The sequence below is a fragment of the Lepisosteus oculatus genome, chromosome 26, assembly GCF_040954835.1.
Source record: "Lepisosteus oculatus isolate fLepOcu1 chromosome 26, fLepOcu1.hap2, whole genome shotgun sequence".
Lineage (NCBI taxonomy): Eukaryota > Metazoa > Chordata > Actinopteri > Semionotiformes > Lepisosteidae > Lepisosteus > Lepisosteus oculatus.
Genome location: NC_090721.1, coordinates 5,855,260 through 5,877,911, shown reverse-complemented (window position 1 = coordinate 5,877,911; position 22,652 = coordinate 5,855,260). Strand labels below are relative to the sequence as shown.

General features: G+C 38.9%; 3 protein-coding genes across 5 annotated transcripts in view; 1 reads left to right on the top strand and 2 right to left on the bottom strand.

Moving 5' to 3' along the window:
* Positions 1-11,686: 11,686 nt before the first annotated feature.
* Positions 11,687-14,125, bottom strand: LOC107079942 (uncharacterized). Its single transcript, XM_015367600.2, has 4 exons — positions 13,941-14,125; positions 12,950-13,192; positions 12,334-12,573; positions 11,687-11,982 (listed from the first exon to the last, which is right to left on the bottom strand). The coding sequence occupies exons 1-4, from the start codon at positions 14,010-14,012 to the stop codon at positions 11,770-11,772; spliced, it is 768 nt and encodes a 255-aa protein (XP_015223086.2). The 5' UTR covers positions 14,013-14,125; the 3' UTR covers positions 11,687-11,769.
* Positions 14,126-14,495: 370 nt separating this feature from the next.
* Positions 14,496-19,545, top strand: mettl27 (methyltransferase like 27). 2 transcript variants are annotated; one of them, XM_015367602.2, is made up of 6 exons: positions 14,498-14,920; positions 15,876-16,012; positions 16,621-16,749; positions 17,163-17,298; positions 17,943-18,035; positions 18,543-19,545. In XM_015367602.2, exons 2-6 carry the CDS (start codon positions 15,887-15,889, stop codon positions 18,749-18,751), a joined length of 693 nt encoding a protein of 230 aa, XP_015223088.2. In that variant the 5' UTR covers positions 14,498-14,920; positions 15,876-15,886; the 3' UTR covers positions 18,752-19,545. The 2 variants fall into 2 exon arrangements, with proteins under 2 accessions (XP_015223089.2, XP_015223088.2); XM_015367603.2 differs by lacking the exon at positions 16,621-16,749 and having other exon boundaries at positions 14,496-14,920.
* A 432-nt stretch (positions 19,546-19,977) lies between these two features.
* The window catches only part of LOC102683559 (claudin-4-like), a 28,514-nt gene continuing 25,839 nt past the window's right edge, over positions 19,978-22,652 (bottom strand). The window contains exon 2 of one of the 2 annotated variants that reach the window (XM_015367605.2): positions 19,978-22,368. In XM_015367605.2, the coding sequence (XP_015223091.1) occupies positions 21,711-22,343 (633 nt within the window). In that variant the 5' untranslated portion in view covers positions 22,344-22,368 and the 3' untranslated portion in view covers positions 19,978-21,710. The remainder of the gene's footprint in view (positions 22,369-22,652) is intronic. The other variant, XM_069184570.1, reaches the window with a different exon arrangement.

The window sequence follows — 22,652 nt, the reverse complement described above, 5'->3', positions numbered from 1 at the left end:
GTGGAATCATTCCAAACCACACTGGCATCTAATGAAAACAAGCCAGTGACACAGAGTGCGTGACTCATTAAGGGCAATTTTAAAATCACTAATTTCTAGTAATTTACAAAGCAAACTAAGCTGATAAAATGCACTGTGAAAACAAATCCATTTAAGTTTCCACTGTGGGGTCCACTGATTATGAGCTTATTATTTAGAATATAAATAACTTAAATACGTTGCAAAAAAAGCAATACACATTTATAATAGCCATGTAATTGTGCAATTTAAATACACATTACAATAAAAAAATATGTAATCATAATAATTTGACAAATACCCTTTTGTTATACAACTAAATATATATATATACACACAAGAACGTGGCTAAGTTTGAATGAAGCCTTTATAAAACCCCTTTTCTCCGGTAATCAGTTTTTGAAGATTAAAGTGGGTTCTAATATCATTATGCATTTCCTACATATAAACATGATCCATATTTCATAATTACATGGATGGTAATGGACATAGTCACACTAGTATAACCTACCACCGTACAGTAGTCTTTAAAAGGCACCCATGGATTATCAGATTTTCAGAATCACATTCACTTTTACAGTAGATCTAACAAAAGAAAGTTATGCTTGTTGAAACAAAGGCTTGTTGTCTCATCCGATCATCATGATAATACGATGATAATCATTCACTTATACCTACAGCTTTGTGGTACATGGGGAAGTGGCATGGGTGTTTATTAAATGGATCCAAAGATCTGGGATCATGTTTATTTATAGCACCATCTGATGTGAAAATACAAGCTTTCCTAAAATGGGCACACATGAAAAGCAAAAGTTTTGTGAAGATCATCACCATCAGTGCATCTTAGGAGTTCTCATTAGAATGTTAGTACATATGGTGCTCTCTGTTTTATTTGCTTTCCTCATAAACCATATATCTGAAGCCTGTCTGGATCTTATATCATAACCTGATATTCATTTAAAAGCTGCTCTCGGTCTGATCTCCCTGCTAACACTTCTCCCACAACTGACCAAAAAGCTCCCACAGTCCACCATTTTTGCCTTAATGTTGATGCAGATTCAAAAAGTACCAGTGCCAAAATGATTTCTCTCATGAAAAATGTTTTAAAGGCATCGGCAATAATAGCCGATGTGTCTTCTGTGTAGAAGATCCACCCTAAATGTTTAAGGATGTAGTGAAACACAAAATGACCTCTTTCGTTACACCACCTAACCTATGAAAAGCATGTTTTTACTTTGCTCTTTGGAAGAAATATTACCATGGCTGTTTTTACAGCTGCTGCTGTCAAGTCCAGGGTCTAAGACATTCCTCGAGTTGCAAGGCTGAAGAATGAGAATGTTTCGAGTAGTAAAACAAATTACATTATTTCACTTGGTCACAAAGTGGAATTATTCATAGTCACTTCTTACATCATGTCTTCGCTTCGGTCATTTATTTTTATTTAATGGTAACGGAAGACAAAGAAAGTCAACCAGAATATGGGAGAAACTCTTAATCTGATTTTTTTTTCTGTTTCAAAAGCACAGCAATACCAGGCAATTAAGATTTTCATATTTCTCTGTGAGATTCCATACCTGGAATCCAAAAAAGTTAATGTATGACATGGAAACAAACTATTTTGCCAAGTCTTAAATCAATTTCCTGTTTAATTTACTGTATGTCCCCCAAAATTGTGCTCAGTGCCTGTTTAGACTATCAGCAAGTTCCTACACTTAAAATTTTAGCATGGCTTTGCTTCTGTATTTCTTTTTTTTCTGGTAAAGTGAAAAACCTTTATCAGATACAATTGATGGGTAAATGGCACTGTTCTTCATTTAAATGTGCAGCATAGCCCTCTTTGTGTTGGTTTACTACGTAATAAGTCAGGCTTGTGGTCCAGAAGTCCAAACTTGACAGCATTCTCAAGTCAAGTCTGTGTTTTTCCTTTCCCCATTTTGGATTCATTTCCAGGACATGTGTTGTTCCCACACAACATATCCTCTAACTGCCAGTTGATGCCACATTAAATAAATCAGCTTAATGGTTTAATTGGAGAAATTGATAACATCTCAGCCAACAACGGACAAAATCAGAGGATCTGCAATGGGGGGTTGTCCATTCAATTTCATTTTAATCATTCTTTCAATTTTTTTTTAAATGTCTCACTTGATTTCACACTAAGAAACATTTGAAAACCGGTGCCATTTCCCATCTGACAGCCCCAAATGTTTCTCTTTTACTTTACTGGTTGTACTTGACCACACAGATTCTCTTTTTGAAGCCCAAAAAAATGATGTCATCTTGCCGAAATGAATGCTATCTTTTCATTCTGATTAAAAAGGTCCTTTCTTTGTAAGGCTAAACTAAACTGATGTGAAACCTGGGGGGGGTGCATCTACTGTATATCATATAGTGGAGTATTTTGTGAATCTAGGTCAATACAAATTAGTGGACAAAACTGAATGTCAAAACTATTTGCCAGCAATTCGCTAAATAGTGCATTTCATTTGTAAAGAAATAAATCACAACCCATATACATTTTTGTTAAAAAAGAGCTTGGTGATTAGTTGTCACATATGCACAGTAATGCCAAATTTGAATGTAACCAAATACTTTTGTTGCATCACATATGTATTTATTTTATAAAATGGCAGCCATTTAAATAAGTCATTCCAATGAAATATTTCAAAGACTTCCAGATGTTTATACATTCCACGCAGGTGGCTTTGTGTTAAACATCACGCCCTTCAGAATGTTTAGGAAAAGACTGCTTGGCAGGAGGCCATTACCTGACCTCAAAATCTTCACCTGAGGAAGCGCAAGTGTACTTGTCGGCAGGTTTCAAATGAATAGAAACAGCAAGCAAGTCGGCAAACAAAAAAAAACTGCAAAAATTTGTTTGTAATTTGTGATTGGCAGGTGAGATGAAGCTCTGATGCAGTCCAGGCCTTACATTTAAAAAACAACAACATTTTAACAGTAATTTAAGCACACTTAACCAGCTCTGGAGGACAGATCAAGTCACTGGAGAACAGGTCTTCGCTGCTCTCGTTTAAAGTGTACAGCGCTAATTCTTTTGTGCCGGAGATGAGCTGGAGGCCTGCTATCTCACCTCCAGCTTATTCACCTGCTTTCTCTGTGGTCTTCCCAGCCACTTCCTTAACTGACCTGATCAAAAAAGAATTGCCCATAAATGGAGAAAAGTCCTGGCCCACACTGCGGTATGTGCACAGAATTTATGTGTGTGTGTGTGTTTCGGTAGAATGCAGAAAGGCAAAAGATATGTGTGTGTACTGTACGTGTGTGTGTGCGTGCATGTGTGTGTAAAAAACATTGAAAATTTAAGATTGTTCCACCAAAGCCTCTTTGCATTCCAAACCTTTCAGCTTCTTCGAGTTGCTTGGCATGAGGAGAAGCCAGACTTTCGGAATTTCAGCATTTCATTTTCGAGGAATGATATCTGATCAGATTGGGCCATGTGGTTCAGAGTTTTCCCAAGAGAATCCAGGAAGGCAGGATGGAGAACAGAATACCTGGACTGTCATTATGAAACACTTCTGCAGCAACCAGGTGAATTAGTAGTTAATAATGATAAGTCAAAACTGGCCAAAATCATCGCAGACATAAATACTATGGACAGACACTTAAACCCAATAAAATCATCAACATATTCAAATACTATTTGTCTTGGAAACAATATATGATTTATATACTGTAGCTCCATCTCCACATGGCAGGAAAAGGTCCAAGAAAATGGTATGATGAACCAAGTGTGTCTTAATCTTAAACTGAGGCTCTTCCTGCACAGCATTACAGTGCACCTCACCTTCCACTGCATCTAACAAGGGGAACACAAGTAATTTTACCGAGCAAAAAAGTTTGTTTTTTGCTTCCAAGTAGTGATGGTTCTGTGTTTTTCCCATCTGATTTTGTCCAAACGCTTCTCTAAAGAGAGATGAAGCCCCCCTAATGTGGAGGCTGAAACACAGTCTCCTGTATGGACATGATTACCTCCACTGTATCCGTATCCTGTCAGATCTGTTATTTGGGAGTAAGAATGGCCAGACATAATAGCTTAACGTTAACAAAACAGATTAACTTTTTGGAAGTAAGGAATTTTACAATCAATGAGTTAAATTAATCGCATTACTCACCTCCCCGCCCACAAAAAAATTACAAGCATGTGAACAAAATGGTTCAATCTCTACGTCTGAGCAGAAACATTTCCATATTTTGCCTCAACCAGCTCTGCCAGAATATCTTCTTTGATGCATTCAGTAATGATTTATAACTACGGATTACAGTAAATCCCTCCAAAGGGTTATTCAGAATTCCAGTGATGGTGAGCATTCTTCTCAAGTTAAATATCTAACATATTTTATGTACAATCTACCGGTTTCCCCCTTCAGTGGTACCACAAGGATGTCTTTCACCTGCCTGTACTCACAGTGTAATGTAGGATAACTAAAAAAAATCTCCTAGAAATGACAACAGTTTTCCATTCCTTAACAAACACAGATAAGAGCCACCAAGCGTTGGTTTCAAATACCAAGCGTCATTTCACAAATCTGTTCTTGCTAGGGACAAAAGTTTGCAGATTTCATTTCCAGGAGTGGGCTTCTAACCCTTGTCCATGACTACATGGGTTTGTTCTTTTGGCAGTCTCATTTATGAGCAAAGGGATAAAACGTCCAAGCGTGTACTTCCAGCTGTTTTAAGATAACCATGCAACATACATTTTCGGCATGAGGAGTCGAAAAGTCACATTTAACATCTTTTCAGCTCTTTGTGGGTTATTCACCAGAGCCTGGCCTGTTAAACGTTCACATGAAAAACTGAGGAGGTGGCCAGTCCCTGAGATGAAACCAAAGAAATAATAAAAACTCACCAAAGGAAACAGAAGTTTAAAACCCAAATGACAAAGAAAGGTTTGCGAATCAATCTATACATTAAAGTTTTTTTTGTACCGTGTATATATTATATTTGTAGTACTCATTTATAATATATTTCCAGAACAGCTGAATCTTTGCAAATGTTTCCAATGCATGAAAACAGTTCACACTTTGTATACTGTCAGAATCCCTGGCGCCCTTTGAGATAGTGTAGACACCAGTCCACTTTTAGTGGAGCTCTTCGAAAAGCACAAGTTTGAATTTGGAAACCTGAGCCTGCTGGATATCCCAAAGTCTTCATCACAGCTCCCAACCCCCTTAAGTTACACTTTAGCTATAACTCAAGGGGGAAACATAAAACAACCCTACATTCAGGTCCATGTTTGCAGTAGAAAACTAAGATGTTACCTTATCTTAAAAGTAGCTCTCTTCAGTGTATTAGTTCAGTAAAGTATTAAACAAGGATCTGTATGCCTGCTTTTCTTTGCTTATTTGGCAATATGGTGGAAATGGATCCACATGAGAATAGTATAATCTGGAAAGATTAATAAATTCATATAAATTGACATGGCTTACCAGGTAACAGTCAAGAGACTCAAATTAAATAAATTCTGCCTGTTTCCTTGTTACCATTCAGACAGATATAATTAACACCATTGTTTCATGGTTATTGTCTGACTATTTCTCCAAAATATGTTTAACAGCTCACAAATACTGGCAGACACAGCAGCTAGGGCCGTCTTCTGATATCATGCTCTTTATTTAGTCTGTTTTCATTAAGAAAACAATATTTGGATGTGTCAGGACAGGGTAATGGCTTCCAGGACTTAGGTTTTGGCACAAAACACCTCCGATTTGAAGTACAATGGTCAGCTTCAGAGCAATCATTCCAGTGTTCAATTCCCCTGCCTGAATGTTCACATGTTTCTGCAGTGAAACACAATTTAAGGATGGCTGTGGCAAATATTCCTTATGGCACAGTTTCACAGCAGGAAAACTGAAGTTCTTCTGTGTTTAGATAACTTTTTCCTTTACAAAAACGACTGGACCCACACTGCAGCAGAACTATAAATTATCAATGATGACCATTCAAGAAAACCTTACAAAAAAAGCATTGTTTTCTGAGGTACAGCCTGAAAACAGTGTTTTGCAATATTTCAACTTTTGTGGTGTTGAATAGCTCATAGTGAATTTCAATGCACTCAGCTCATATTCTCCCTTTACTCAAAAGAAAATGTGTTCTAGGCTCACATTCAATTTACCAGTCTGTATTATTACCATGCATTTGCATTAAATTGTTCTAATTACCAGGTACCTGTCAAGGGACTCAAACTGAATAAATCCTGCCTGTTTCCAGACTGTCCTTCCTTGTCACCAGAATTGGAAAACATTACGAAAAAAAATGTAAAGGGATAAAATCTCTAACTGCAAGGATACCTCAACTTCAGTTTTATCTGAGTTGTTTATTGCTAAGAAGACTTCGCCCATTTATTTCAAGCATGTGAACCCCTTCCATAACTCCAGATACATAATGTAGTACACACACAACATGTAATGCAATGCATATAACTAGTGCTATTAAGGAGACAATGTGCCAAAAACAGTTTTTATAATGTATGAAACTATACAGAAATTATACAGTACACAAAATGTACTTATTTGATAAACATATGATGCACGGGTAAAAGAAGAGCTGTCTTTTTTCCATTCAGTCATTCTGTTAATTCTGAGGGAAGCTCTAATCACATGCAATAGTACGTATGTTGGGTTAGGTCACCTAATTCTATACATTAATGTGTTGGAATGTGGTGAGCAGAACAGTGCTTCACCGATTAAATATGAAACAGTTTCACAGGCAGTTTCTCCACGGTCACCACAGTTTTCAAGACACTTTCAGAGCAAACCAAACATTGGCATTTGCACATACTATTAGGTTGTCAAAGGTTAAGCAAACATGTCTGCTACACAAGGAAGAAAAGAAGGCCTACATTGGCAGCTCTTCATCAGTACAGCTGTCATCCATGAGGCCGAGAGACATAGATGATTTTGATGCAAAATTGGAAGTTTTCATGTTTTCAGCACCTAAACCACTGAGAACGTCCATTGCTTTGGTCCATACAGAAAAAACAGCAAATCCAAACAGACATAGCATATAGAGAGAGTGGGATAAACTGGTATTATTTCTAATTTGTTCAAGCATTTGTAAATACCCGATCAACAATGTGCTAATTAACTATTATATTAATGGCCATTTGCGATATTGTTCATTTCTACAGTTTTGAACATGAGTTGAGTCTGTGAACATGCATCTTGTGAAAATCTGCACAGACTCTTACAGCTTCTGTTTTTCCTAAGAGGTTTCACATTGGAAAATCTTCTTTTGTTAAGCTGTATCTTCAGACTAACCAGACAAAGATACTACACATCTACATTTGATTCTGCACCACCTTCTTCCCCCAGTGCATTAAGTGCATACATACTATACATATCTAAAATATATTATTAATTACATTATACCGCCATAAAAAAGGCACTACATTCAGCAAAACTTCAAATCAAATTCATATTCATTCCAAAGTACCCCTAGTCTTATAGTAAATGTTATCTATACTTTAACAAACTTTATGTAAAAAAAAGAAGTCACAGTGATAAATTGGAAAATAAATATGGGAAAATGCTAACTTTATTACCATCTCTAGAATGATTAAGGTGAGAGAGAAATGCATCCTGGCTGTATATTTGAACAATTCTCATAATTTCCCTGCAGACATTATAGTTCTAGCAGTCTTTTTAATGGAGATTCAAAACCGAGGGAGTTTTTAAAGAAAAACTAAAAAAGGAGTTCAATTCTAATTTTACAAAGGAAAAAAAAAAAGGAAAGCTCTTGGCCCACTCCAAAAACAATCCAGACGAGAAAACATGTCTTCCTAGACAGGACTAAGTTAACCTCCTGCTGTTTTCATCTCAATGATAACATTAACTCCCATCAGCCCAAGACACAGTAAAACCTTAAGAACCTGCAGACTATTCTGTGCTCCACAAACATGGTAACGTGGATCCAGTCATATGCTATAGCTCTCAGCCAGTGTCAATGAGTGGCATAGCCTGAAACTGAACCACCAACTCCAGGCTGCACTTGTCTTGCATTCCAGACAGACACTGAGTCTCTTAGGAACCTTGACAGACAAATAAACCACAATTGCTTCACAATTACTATCTGGAAGGTAAAAAGCTTTCCATTTTAATATAATGCAAGTCCCTGAAGACAGACCACAAGACTTAGAAGATTTATAGGTATATGGAACTACAAAAGTGCAGTGTTAATAAAACAAGTTAATGTAATAGTTTGAGAAAAGGCATGTTTTTTTAGTTTTTTTTTTCCATTTTCTGTTCTGTACCACTAATTGAGAGCATTCTATTCCCTCTATACACGTGCTTCACTTGAGGAAAGGTAAATTGTTCCCAGGCAGCAATCTGCATGTTTTCTGCGAAGACTCAGCAAACTTAAATGCCCAGCTGCTAGCTCCAACTAGTCTGTGCCAGGGTCATGATTGAGACTCTTGACCGCCAGTGCCAAAAATCACAACAGCTGGAATGCGTGGACTGAAACAAGATTTTTTTTTTACTTAAATCCTTACTGAGTGACCATAAAAGGCTGAGAGAATTGTTCAAAGACCGTGAAAAAATGTTCATGTTACCTTTAGGTACTAGAAACAGCACAGAACATGACCTTGATGCAGAATACTTTCTAACATGACAGTTTAATTCCCAATTTAACCCATTTTCAAAACACATACAGAAGCAGAACAGATTGCATTTACAAATTATTTTCTCACAGCAAAGTGTTTGCTAAAATGAATGATAAAAGGCATCTCTGAATGAAGATTTGGACCGTTTATCTGAATTATTTTTGCAGAAGAGACAACAACATCGTAGGAAACAAACAATGTAGCTTTATCTCAAATAGAATTTCAGTTGGTTTTACTGGTATCTGAAAAAGTTGCATTTACTTGTATTTCGCTAGCATATAATATTATAGTAAAACAACCTCTGCTAATATATATAATAGTACCATTAGATTTACTAAGGTGGACTTAAGCTACATGGAATTCAGACTAGGTGATTCATTTAGTATAGTCTGATTAATACTTAAAAGTACTTAAGGTAGCCTGGAGCTAAAATGTACAGCATCTTGAATGTAAGAAGCTTAAACTCCTCTCTAAATTATACAGGCAGACAGTGCAAAATACACAGGTCAGGGGTTACAAAATTCATTGCTGACTAATTTGCAATTATAAATGCAGTTGTGCTTATTTAAATGTTTGTAAAAGGCACAAACACATCCTCTCTTTCCTCAATGGCATAGGGCATTAATACTTTATCTTTTATTACCTTAACCTGTCTCATTTACCTTCTAAGAGCACAAGGCTTCAGAGCACATTATGGAATCAGCTTCTCTGTCACAGGCACCTGTGTCTGGGCTGTATGATGCTTAAGCTTAACAGCTAACTCACTTTTGGGGTCTCCATTCTTTAAGAGCATACAGCATGCTCCATTCACAGTTACACAAAACGAAAAGAAACCTAATTGAAAGACAAACATGTAAATACACTCTTAGGACTGCATCTTCGTATCTTTGTGCCAAAATCTATGGATGCCATATTTCAAATGTAAAGCAAAACTCAATGACTGAAACCATGCTTGCTTGTGAGTCACACTGCAGTCAGAGCCTGCTGTCCAACCATTGCCTCAGGAGAACATAATAACTATAAGAGCCTTGTAGCCACAACAAACAAACTCAATAAGTCAAAAGACTGGTCTTCTGACACAAGGGATGTGAATGATTTTGAGAACCACTCACACTGACATCGCTATAACACTTCATTGTGTTTGGTATGTCCTACTGTAGTGATACTAGACCTTTTAATAACCAGATGAAAGAAGATCACTTAGGTTTCATAAAAATTACGATATTCAAAAGATGTAGCAAAACATAATCTTCACTAGAAGCCTAATGACAGGGTTTGGCTGGGAATTGTAGAGGTCAAAGGGCCTACACAGGGCTGAATTCTCTCCCCGCTGGCTGCTGAGACTGAAAATGTGCACTGATTGGGAATTTGTCCATTACTATCCATTCCAATACGCGTTTGAGTTTGAAGAACATTGTTGGTTATCATTTGCTCTGACTAAAATTCATACATCTGAATCTGCGATGTATGCCTTGTGACTGACTGCGATAAAGACATCATCAGAATTTGGGTGACTGAGACTGTGGAGTGTCGAAAGGCTGCCATGTCTTGTTATCAGGTGCTATGTTAACACGTCCACTTATTTACACCATCTCCCCACCCAAGGTCCCTTTAAATGGAAGGCCATTGCAAGGAGATTGAATTAATGGTTTAACACAATCAATTGTATGGGTTTTTAAATGAAAATAATCACCCAGAATTAGTAGAGATGAACAAAGTAAAGAAGCAAACAAATCTCAATTTTAAAGTCAGTATTTTGTCACCTGGCATGCAGTTTAGTCTTTTACGACTAGCTTTTTACGAATGTGTTTTTGGAGATATTCACAAAGTCCACAAAGAATTCTAAAACCAAAAACTGTACAGTTTAATTCTTCTATTTTATACATTATTACAAAACCTGGGGGAAACGATTAAATTATTTTAGCCAGCCCCGCAGGAATGCAAAGAGCTCTTCCTGTACAATAACAGATGTATGTCTGACTCGCTGATAATCTTTTTCTCCCATGAACAGGAGAAAGAATACCATGCCCTGTTCAGTCATCACACAGGAACCAAGCAGTAAGACAGCATGTCTTTGGGGGGTGGCAGGATACCGGAGCACCCAAAGGAACACATGAAAATGGGGTGAACGTGCAAACTCTAGATAAAAGATGCCCCAGCCTAAAATCAAACACAGGGCTTGTGCTTGTTGCAAATCCACTGTATCACCATAAGAGTTAATGACATTTGCGGGTTTTGCTTTTCTTTTTCTGGAGAACAGGTCTGATTTATTAGGCACCACCTAATCTTCACCCACCACCACCTAATCTCCAGCACCACCCTATCTCCATCTACTGATAAAACCTTATTACGAACCCTTTCACTTCTGAATGCTGACTGCATTCTCTGTGGTTTCACATAGAAACTATACCACAGTGAAGCTGAAAGCATAGATGCTACATTTCTAGCAGAAGGTCGCCACCTTCTGGAAGATCTGTAAAAACAGCAAACAACAGGTAAGCAGATTTTTCTTATAGTTTAATACCAGATCAGAAATCGGACAGGAATCGATTTCCCATTGTGAGCAATAGAGTAAATAATTTAAAATCCTAGGGCTTATCTTTAAATTAAAATAAAATGATCATGAATTCTTCTTAAAAATAAAAGCACAGCTGGAATAGGGAATGACAGTATACTCACATAAAGGGAAAAAATCTCCTGCTGTTTTCTGCCCTTATCTAAGTGTTTTAAATTTAGTTACTCAGTATTTTCATCTTTTGTCATTCAAACCTTGTATTCTATCCATACAAAATACAAGGCATGAAGGCCTAGGTCATTTTAAGCATCTCTATAAAGATATGGCTGAAGAGTGCTTAAAGTGCAGGTAATGTTCACACTTTCTCATTGATGTTTTTGTTTAACTGAGCTTTTAGAGAATAACCGTAATCATGAAGGGCAGTACAAGACGATTCAGACGTCTTCAAACATACAGTGTGATGCTTATTTGGTTAAATAAGAAGGCCACACTCTATCATGAATACAAAATGAAGGAAACAACCAAGCAACAAAGAGGAGACAATATTTTGTTTATATGTCAGCAGTGGCACACCAAGAGACAGAATTATTTCTTGTGCTGAATCTTCCTCCTGCAGTCACAGCGCTGACCTTTCCTGACTGCTCTCTCTACCACTATCTGTGCAGTACTCCTTCAGGCATGCATGAAGCACAGTGGACACCAGCAAGAACAAGAGCATGCAGACTCTGAGCCCTGCAGTGACTATAATTACGAAAACGTGGTCTGCTGTGTTTATCACTACCCTCATCAGGTTCAATGGGACTGCCACCAGCCGTAGCTGAAAAATACCCTGTTCGAAGACAAGGAGAAAGGGGGGGAGAGTTGGGGTGAGTTAAAATGTCCTTAAAAAAAACACTTTATAAGATGGCAATAGGTTTTTGTTCAATATATAACACCTTGCTGAAAAAATCAAATGTAGTGGAGCTGAATGTATAAATCCAACACTATTAACATTCAATAACTCTGCATAGTGATACAAAGATTCATATTAAACTAGACAGGTACATTGCTGCAATAAAGGAACAAATGACAATACTAGTTCAGTCCTAGCACAGTACAGAAAGCATGACTTATCTAAGGTACAACAGCTCAAAACTAGTTCTTTTGGTAACTGTAAAAGTCTACTGATAATGTCCCTCACCTTTTCTTTCAGTATAATCATACACATTCGTCCTGTCATGCTTGTGAGTTTCCATATCACCAGTATTAAAACGGCAGCTACAATGATCACCCTCTGTAGCAGATTGTGCCAGCAGGTTTTCAGAGGCACAAAGGGGCTTGTTATTTTGTGAAAGACTGTACGGTACAGTAGGGGACCCGTTGCCCATACAACAAGCCACATGACCTTCAGCACGGACTTCGCAACAGCAAACAATGATGGCTGCATTCAAATAGTAACAAGAAAATGAAAAAAATATATATTAATAACATCCACATTGGAAGTGTCAGCAAAATATGCCAGTTCTGTAATTATAATCATACTTTTAAGGGTGGAGTAAAGTGTGTCATAGATAATAATGGGAATCTTGTAGATGATGAAAGGGAAATGGTCAATGCATTAACACAATTGCGGTCGGGTGATTATCAAGGAAGAAAATAACAGCAAGTTCTACATCATATTACCTTAGAGGAGACAGAAGGTTTACAAGACTCACTCCAAAATGTACTTCCTTCCCAAATTGCATGCTTTATAGTCAGGCAGAACAAACAAGGAAACAAACCCTAGACACAGCATTACTTCATACTTCAAGACTTACCTCTGGTAAGATCCTGCCACCTTGAGGCGATTCTTCATTATTGGAGCTGCAAGGCTGGGGCCAGCCCTGCCTGGGCACAGGGAGAGGAGGAGTGGCTGGGTGAGACTCACACCAGCAGAAGACAGGTGACTTCTGGTTACTGGGTGGACCCACAAGGCCTTGTGCCCACTGGCAGACCCTGTCTCCATACTGCTCTGTCTTTCTGATCACATTGCTGTAGAGGACCTCTCTGCTGCTGAGAATCTGTGCGGAACCACAGAAAGTCAAACAGGCTGGAATACATGACATGCTGTAGAATATAGGATGAAAGGGAAAAAAAACGGAGAATTTCCTAAAGTAATTCGAATCATGGCTTTCATCCACAATAAAGCACCGTGTCTTTGTTTCAACAAAACCTACTGGCGTTTTCATAGATTTTAAAGAATAAAATATTAGGGAAATGAGGGATATTTTATCAAAAACACAAAGGAACTGGTTTATGATTGATAATATAGCAATTATAACTGAAGAAAGGGTAAAAACCAAAAAAAGGAAAATATTAGGCAAACCTAAATGAAGAAAAAGGAAAAATACATGAAGACATTGCACAATAATTAAGCAAGCAAAACACTGAATTTTAATCTTTCTTGATCAGTCGAGTTTTACTGTGCACATAATATGAATATTTAACTTCAAAACTAGACAGCTCCCCGGAAATTGAACCCAGGGCTGCAGAACTGTGAGAACTGATGCTAACCACTGCACCACCCTGCCACCCAGATCCCTCATTTTAGAGTTTGTATATGTAGTGTTTGCATGGCTCATCTTATGACAGCTGCATAGAAATAAATTGGTTTACAAATGAAGGTCATTCCCATAAAATGGCTGAATTTGTATATTTGGAGCAAAACATATCAGTCATAAAAGTGCCCTAAATGTAATCCCTCTTAACTGTCAATTATATAATTACAACTACTCAGTCGGCGTGATTTGCGGTTTTTAAAGGTCTCACCAGAGAGACTATGTTGATTAGCTGGGCGGCGAGGCTCACTAGGGTGGGCGGGGGTCTCGGCTGGCTCTCCATGTCTTCCACCCGCAAAATGAGCTCCGCAGTCCCAGCCAGACCCGCAGCTCTCCGGCACCCTTACGTCATGCCAACGTGCGGAATCGGCTGTTGTTTGATGTGCTGCTTGTAACACTGAAATCGTGTCGTCACAAAGAGGAAAATGTCAGACAAATATTTTGTGTAAGATATTTTACTCTCCATACACAATATGTGTTAGCAAATCAAGGAGTGAGCATTGGTACTAATCGGTAGAATATAGGCGTCTGAGTCTGAGTAAAGTACCAGTAAAGTTTTAGATGGCTTTATGGTAACTGTCTCGTATTTCTTACACATTTTTGCGATTAAGTTGATTTTTTAAAAGTATTTTGATGTTCCATTTGCGGCTCTAAGAAAATATCCTCTTTTGAATGATTTATGGGTGTGTAAAAGTACTCGTGTCTGCACTGCCATTCTTAGCAATGCACCTATCAACCTACCCATGTTTCCAGGAAGCTGATTTGCAGCAACCCGGAACCTCTCTCTAAAGCACAGAGTGCAAGGAGGGACTACACACGCAAGTGCATTACTGAAGACACACTGGGACACAATTTAGAGACTCCACTGAGTCGAACCCAGGACCCAAGAGTACAAGAGCTGTGTTAGGCGGCAATAGCGCTACCTTCCACGTCAACGTGCACCGCTTAAATAAACCCACTGCTCACAAAATCCTGGACTCAGATTTACAAAACACGCCGTCTTCACGTCGTTTCGAGGGTAGCCTAGCAGAGAACGATTCGTCGCCTTTTGGGGAGCTAAACACTTTCTTCTTTCGACTGCCTGGGATATGACATTGTAACAAGAAAGCTATTCTCCATACGGTTGAATATCAAGCACGTAGCCTCAGCATTGTTATTAGCGGCATAAACTCTGCTGTCGTAATTAACAAGGTGACTGAAACTCGTATAATTCCGGTGTTTTACAGGTTTTGTCGGGGGGGGGAGTCCTTCTTTCTTCCTCTGGGCACACTATTGCGTCTTTCTTCTATGCAAACTACCTTTAGTATATATACATGAATATATCTTTCTTGCAATATCATATAATATTATCAGTTATCTAATAAAAGCCTAACACTTGCTGTTTCGCAGTTGTAAAAGGACACTAGAGTTCTCTATGTGAACATATTTTACAGTACGTGATCAAGGCTGCAAGATGCAGCAAACATTTGGTGCATGTTCCAGTGTTATTTGTGCAATTATGGTGAATAATATAAAAAGACTGAAATCTGCTTACTCCGTTTTCTTCAAAGCCGTCCCATCGTGCTGCACCTATCTGTTTTCTTGGTCAATTAAGCAGCAGAATTGGAAGATATGAGAGAAGTTCATAAATTGGTCCAGTTTTGTCAATGATTGGGCTTATTTAGTTTGTTAGGAGCTGAGGTAGTATGAAACCTAGTATATGCTGTACCATGGCCCTCCAAGAACAGAATGGGACAGCCCTGCTTTTAAGTGTCACTATATACCATAAATACTTACTGTAATTACCCCCCCTGCGACATTATAATCCCAATTTAACTACTCCTTCAACAAAGATATACCTTGCTGTTAGTATGAATTCAGAACATGTAGGGAGTGAGCAGCACAACATTTTCCAGACTACCATGATATATTTCAGGTGAAGTCAACCCTGGAACTATTCCAGTGCATGCTTTTGCTTCAGCAATTTCTTAATAATCAAGGTTTCTTCAGCACTTGACTTAATTAAGCAATTAATGATCTGTTCAGTTATCAGTTTATTATAACGTTCCACATCTGTAAGTGGCATGGAATGGAAGTGGTCGACAAGCTGTGTTTCCGGTATTCGTGATTTCCACAGCTCACGAGAGACTTCATTTTCTGTTTCTAGGACTGAAAAAGATGAGCATGGCTGAGGCTGGCAGAACATTTTCGGAAGTGAAGGATGCAATACTTTCTGCTCATAAAGAATCGACTGTGGAGGATAAAATTGGTTTCTATAATAACTGGGCAGAAAACTATGAGCAGGTACACCATGTTCCACAGTCTTTCATGATGTACAACACAGTATTGAGACACCACATACTTTTCCTGTGCATTGAAGGAGTCTGGTAACTATTGCCTGATTAATGACATGTTACCCATAGATCCTTTCTATTTCTGTTTTTTTTTTATTCATTTATTTATACTTAACATTGTCTTTTCACCAGTACCTGCACAGGCAGCTGTGAATAAGAGCTGTGAAGAAGATGTATAAGGTATTAAAGGAAGATACCCCAAAAGGTCAGCCAGCCCTCAGCCTGTTGTCTTCCCTACAGCCTGAGCAGTCAGAATGAGGGATGTCCTCAAAAACATTTGTATTTTAAGACCTCTGTAAGATTGCTCAGTTTGTGTTTTCTGATGCAGTTTGTAATTGGCCATCTGTTTCCAAAATGCAAAACCAAGCTGTTTAAAAACAATTTGCCAATTAACAAGGTGAAGAGAACAGAAAAGTAATGCTTTTTTCATTTGTATATAGTGGTGGAAATTATGTGCAGGAACAAATCGTGCCTTTTAGTAAAATTCTATAAAGAAAAACTGGTGCATCACTTCTTTTGAAAGTCCTTATTTCCCTTGTATGTGATGTGCATTTTCAGGATGTTGCGATACTGGATTACAGGGCTCCCTCCCTGGCTGCAGAGTGTCTGTCTGCTGCATTCCAGGCAGACAGAGGGAAAGCACTGGTTCTGGATGTAGCCTGTGGTACTGGCCTGGTTTCCACCTTGGTAAGAAACTCTGGGCATTACTGCATGAGGCAGGAAGAGACTGGAACTTTCCCTTTACTTCTAAAATGCATGTCGTCCTCGAAGCAGTGGCCAACAAACTGCCGAAAAACACATTTGAAAGCTTAAAATGTTCTGAAGGAACTTCCATTCAATATTCAATAGTTTAAGAGGTCTTTCCATGTAAGAAAAGCCCTCAATAAACATTGCAAGTGAGAGGGACAGGAAAGTTGCTCATTGGGGTCTGCAAGTAAAATGTTTTGCCAGTAGAATTGAGATAGGAGGTGTTTTTCAATCATCGCTTTGCTATGTCAAGTTTTTTTTTTTAATGACAGGTGTGTGAAGTAATACAAATGTTTGTCTTTTTTAATTAGGTTGGCTGTGCATGAAATGTCTCTATTAGCCTGTGCTTGTAGTTGCAGAAAAAGGGGTTTCAGAACTTCGCTGGGGTGGATGGCAGTGAGAAGATGCTACAACTGGCCAAGAGCAAAGGCCTGTTCCAGGACCTCAAGCAGTGGATTCTGGGATCTGCACCACTCCCAGTTCCAGCTGGTATCTACTGTATAGAACGTATCTCACTTCCTTAATCACACACGTACACAGATACTAAAAGAGATTAGTCTGTTTACTGCTCTGGCTGCATAGCGTTAAAAGTACAAGGGGGGGTTATCTATGATATCTATTTAAAGTGCTTTGGGACTCTTTAAAAAAAGCTTATGCTATATAAACCAGTAATCCTCAGTTCAAACTATCACTTAAAATATAGGATAGGATCCACTTCATCCTCCATTGAAGAGCAGGACCCAACTGAGTGACGCCCGTGAGCCATTAAGTGACAGCAGTCCCACTACACAGTAGCTCACGTGGAGAATTGAATTAATCACATGCTAAATTGTGCAAGAGCAAAGTGGAATTTGACTTCAAGTCACCTCTTGCCACACAGTGCCCCAAGGTGGCCAGCAACACCACTTCCATCAGCAGCAACCTGGATTTAATTAGAGCACTCACATCCCAGTACCTGCTTAGCTTCTGAGATCTGGTGAGATCAAGCTACAATATGATAAAAGTGACGGAAAAGAAAACGTACCCCCAACCTACTGAAGACCTTCGTGATAATGTGCCTGCTTGCAGATGAAAGAGCGGCTGTGCTGTGTTTGATTGGAGATAAATGACTCAGTGTTTTCTTTTTGGTTTAGAGTCCTATGATGCTGTTGTCATTGTTGGGGCTCTAGGTGTTGGACATGTGCCTCTCTCAGTCGTCAAAGAACTGTGGCAAGCTGCAAAGCCAGGTGTGTTGGTTGTAAAGCAAAGGGGGTAGTTATTGTACAATTGGCACTACCTTGTCCAACTGAATAAAATATTAATAATAAGTTCAACCATCTGTATTTCTCCTATTATTACAATAAATCACCTTGACAGCTTAAGATACAAAAAGGATACAGAGGTGTAAACACTTATTCATGGTAATAAATGTGGGAGAAGGGAACACTAAAGTGGGGGCGGAGGAACAAGGTTTTTCTCTTCTTGAAATATACATTTGCGGTCAAAAAGGTAACTAAAGACCTTGCAGTAAAGACCCTCACTCAGACTGCAAGCTGGGCCCCATGATCTGATTGAGTTTGTTGGTTGCTAATTCCCCAGCCGTCCCACCCATACAAGTCTGGTGTCGGCCTGAGGGCTTGAGAGGGTGGCAAACAGAAAAAATACTCAGCAACAGCAAAATGAAGAAAGATAATGTGAGCACCCTTTCTCAACCCTTTCTCAATGCTTGTAACGAAAACCGAATTTCATTGCAGGTGGTTATGTGTGCATGACGACAAGGGGCAACACATCCAATAAGGAGTTCAAAGCCCAGCTCGAGTGTCTGCTGAAGGAGATGGAGAGAGAGGGACTGTGGGTCTGTGTGTCAGTCACAGAAGTGGAAGACTGGGAGAAGGCTGTGTCTGCCGATGAAACAGGCTACATACCTGGGTCTGTGTATCTGTACAGAAAGAGTACGCAATAAACACATCTCTGTTGAGATTCACAGTTCACACTGCCAGCAAATTAAGAGAATGGTATCACTCGTGGATATTGTTATGGCTTGGGGTGAATGTGCCTTTCTTTTTTCAGGTGTTACTTTAAATATATCAAGAGGAATACATTTCCATCTCAAATCTGTGAAAAGCATTTTGTTTTTAATACACAAAGCAAATCTGAAGTGTGAAGAAAGCCAGAATTGTAATTAAAAAACAATTGTTCCCACAAAGACAGGCTGTAAAGGTTTATATAAAATATCCCAAGGTGTGTTAACAGTTGTGTATAAATAGCAATGACTTCATCTTATACATGCAGTTATATTGCAGTATTTATTCCCTATTTGCTTCCACACTGAAATCCAATCCAATATCAAAGTCAAATACATTGACATTGTCTAGTTCCCAAGTAGCACAAGATTCTTTAATTGCGCAAACAAATGTTTGTCAATGGTGTCAATGACAGAGATGGACACAGCATTGCATTACACAAGGTTTATTTTCAAAAGTAAAGGTGCTTACAGACATTTTGCAAAGAAAGAAGAAACCTTACATTTGTATTAACTAGTATCTCTCCACTAATAACATGCATTAAAATATCACTGAGATTGGTAACAATCAGGTTATTCAAATTAAAAGCACACAAGACTAAAGACATAGTAAGCAGATTTATCCCAATAAGCCCATACCTGTCAACAAATAGATCTCTCCCTCTTGGTTTCCCAGTTCTACTCTACTGAAGCAAATATGCAAAAAACGCTAGTAAAGGAAATCTCTCCCCCTGCTCTCTTGTCTGCTTCTCTCTCTTTCTAAAGTCCTCTTGCCATGTAATCAGTGTGGCAGGCATCAATCTCCACAGACTGAATTACCGACTGTTTGCAGAGACACAAGGTGTGTAGAAGTAACAGCACTGGAAGAAGAGCAGACCGACAGAAAGAAAGGGGAAAGGAAAGCAAAAGACAGAACACCCACTCCTGACTTGCCACGGTAAAGAAATTTTCATTTCCACACAGTCGCAGCTCTGTGCTTATCCTCATTACACTGAAAAAAGGGAGCACTAGGATGATCAAGAACAGATTGTCGCAGGTGTTCAGTATTCGGTTCCTTTTGTTCAGTTGGAGAACACCTGCTGCAGAAGACAGTGCCACCACTGACCAGCTGAAGCCACCCAGCCAATACAGAGGGCTACTGTCAGATCTCTCCTCAAAGACACAAAGTGATTTAAGCCCTTTGTTGTGTTATGTGCTGTCCAGGGTACAGGAACAAGCACTACTATTCCTGCCAGGATGAAAAGAGCTCCGAAGATTGTTTTTATCTGTACATTTCCAAAGCTTAATCATGGCCTCTATGCATTGGTTTCATCACTCTTTTCTCCTCTCCACTGATAGCTGAATTGTGTTGAGTGGAATTATTAGAATTACTAAAATGACGTAGATCAAAATGGAGAAAACCCCTGTGCCAAAATTCCCAGACAGGTCCAGGAGGGACACGTAAAAGCTACACTGCAGTCTGCCTTTCACTGTGATGTTCTCAGTCCATCCACATATCAACCCAGTACCCCTGGAGCTCCCCAGTGTTGTAGTCAATGACACCAGTTGCTCTTCACGTAGGCAAGCACCTAGTCAGGGTGGCAGCAATGCAACCCTTTGATTGTTGATCTCCAAAAAGCTCAGCACAAATGCAGCAATCTCCATCATGCTCTTCTCCATGTTTGGGAATGAGCTCCCATGAGTGAAGCTGGGTAACAAGACAACAGGAGAGTTAACCTGTATTGTCAAATTCCTTTACAAGGTGTGGATAGCATGATAGCAGACTTGCTTCATAATTGTGCCCCCAAAGCAATCAATTGCTAATGTTATTTTTTGTATCCCTTAAGAAGGAAATAATCCTACCTTCTGTCTTGCTATCTGGGGGGCACTATGTACAGTGAAGATCATGTGTTGCCAAAGGGTAACGGATAGGTTTATTAAATATATACAGTCTCAAACTACTGTTATTGTTAATGTAAGGACCCATCTTTATAAACAAATCGGATACACCTGTTTCTACATCCATAACTATATTCCTTTCCTTTGTATTATGATATCTCTTAAGTGATATGGTAAATAGTGCATTATGCAGGACTGATTATAGCAATGACACTGTTTTTCATGCTGAAATTAATCACTTTTCCATTTCTCCCGTGATGGATCTATAGTATTTGTTGATCTCCTTTGTTACTGTTTGAGATGCACACAACTTTCTATAGAAAACAATAATTTTGTCATGCTTTACAAACCTTTACCTAATTGATTGTCCTTTTAAATACTGTAGATAAAGCTCGATATGCGAATGACATTGAACTTGTTTTAGCAGCTACAGGCAAAAAAGTGATAAAAAGGATCATTTTCAATTATATAACACAATACAAGGAGTTCTATATTAAAGTTAATACAAACAGTCTACATTTATCAAACTCCAGAAATAATAAGATCATAAAGATATTAAAATACCAACATAATCTCCATTTATTACAGACTGTCTTATCTCCATGTTTCTCATTTTAAAAACAATTCAAAATCAAAGATTTAAATAAAGAAAATCTAGGTAGTGTACATAGCATGAAGACTAGGAGATACATAATGGGTGTAAGGAGTAAATAATATTTTTCTACAAATATAGTCTCATAGCTAAAACAGAGTTACGCAATGTCTAATATAGTTAGAATCATGTTCTCCTACAAAGAAATTGGCTTCAAAACTCTTGTGTCACAATAGTTCTTGACCTGAGGATGTGTGAAAATGTACCAGACATTTGGCTGCGAATAATGAAAGTACAGTTTGTTTTGCAAGCACATGAGAATCAGGAAATGCATGAAATGTTTTGATATCCCTGGAGTCATAGTTCCTCTGGCTCCTCTGCTACTTGAGTAAGACTGCCCTCCATGCAAACCATCTGTCTGCCTTCAGTTTACACATAGTTCTTCATGGCATAGCTGCTGTGGGTGGTGGACTTGGCAGGTGTGTACCTCATGGGGTAGGACTTCTCCTCAGGAGGGCAGTTGCTACAAAGAACAGCCCCACCTAGAAGCAGGAAACCTGCAGTTCCCCACCCAATGTAGAGAGCAGCACCCAGCTCCCTCTTCAGTGCTTCAGGGACAAGGGGATTGTAGAAATCGTGGATGATGGAGTTGGCCGTCCAACAGATGGGGACTAAGGTGGTGACACCTGAAAGAAGAAAGGTAACTCCAGAAGCCAGCACCATGCGGGCTTTGATCCGGGGGTTGTCCAGACAGTTGGTGCATTGAGCTCCCATCAGGAAGATCAAGAATCCAAGACAGGCCAGCACAATGGTGATGACCACCAAGCCTCTGGCTGCCTGCAGATCAGGGGACAAATCCAACAGGGCATCATAGATCTTGCACTGCATTTGGCCTGTGGTCTCGTAGACACAGTTCATCCACAGGCCCTCCCAGAAGACCTGAGCCACCACGATGTTGTTTCCTATGAAAGCTGTCACCCTCCACATTGGCAGGGCACAGATCAATATGGTGCCCGCCAGCCCAATCATACACATTGATATGCCCAGAATCTGGAAAGCCATAGCTTCTACAGTGGCAGGAATCTAACTGAAAAAAAGGATAAAAGACAAGAATTATTCTATTGACAGTGCCTTCATGCATACTCGAGTTTTGTTTTTGTAGGTCTAGAGGAGTTCATCACAAGGCAGAGGTCCTGTTTCTTTAACTTCTGTTGGTTTTAAAATTGTTACACAATGTGCTTACATACAGTATAAATAATTAAGTCCAGAGGGGATGTTTGCAGGGTGTTGTTAGTTTATTTCTGGCCTATTTCTGATTGTTGGATGATGACCTCCAATGTAAGGCATGCTGCTAATTGAAAATTGATTGCT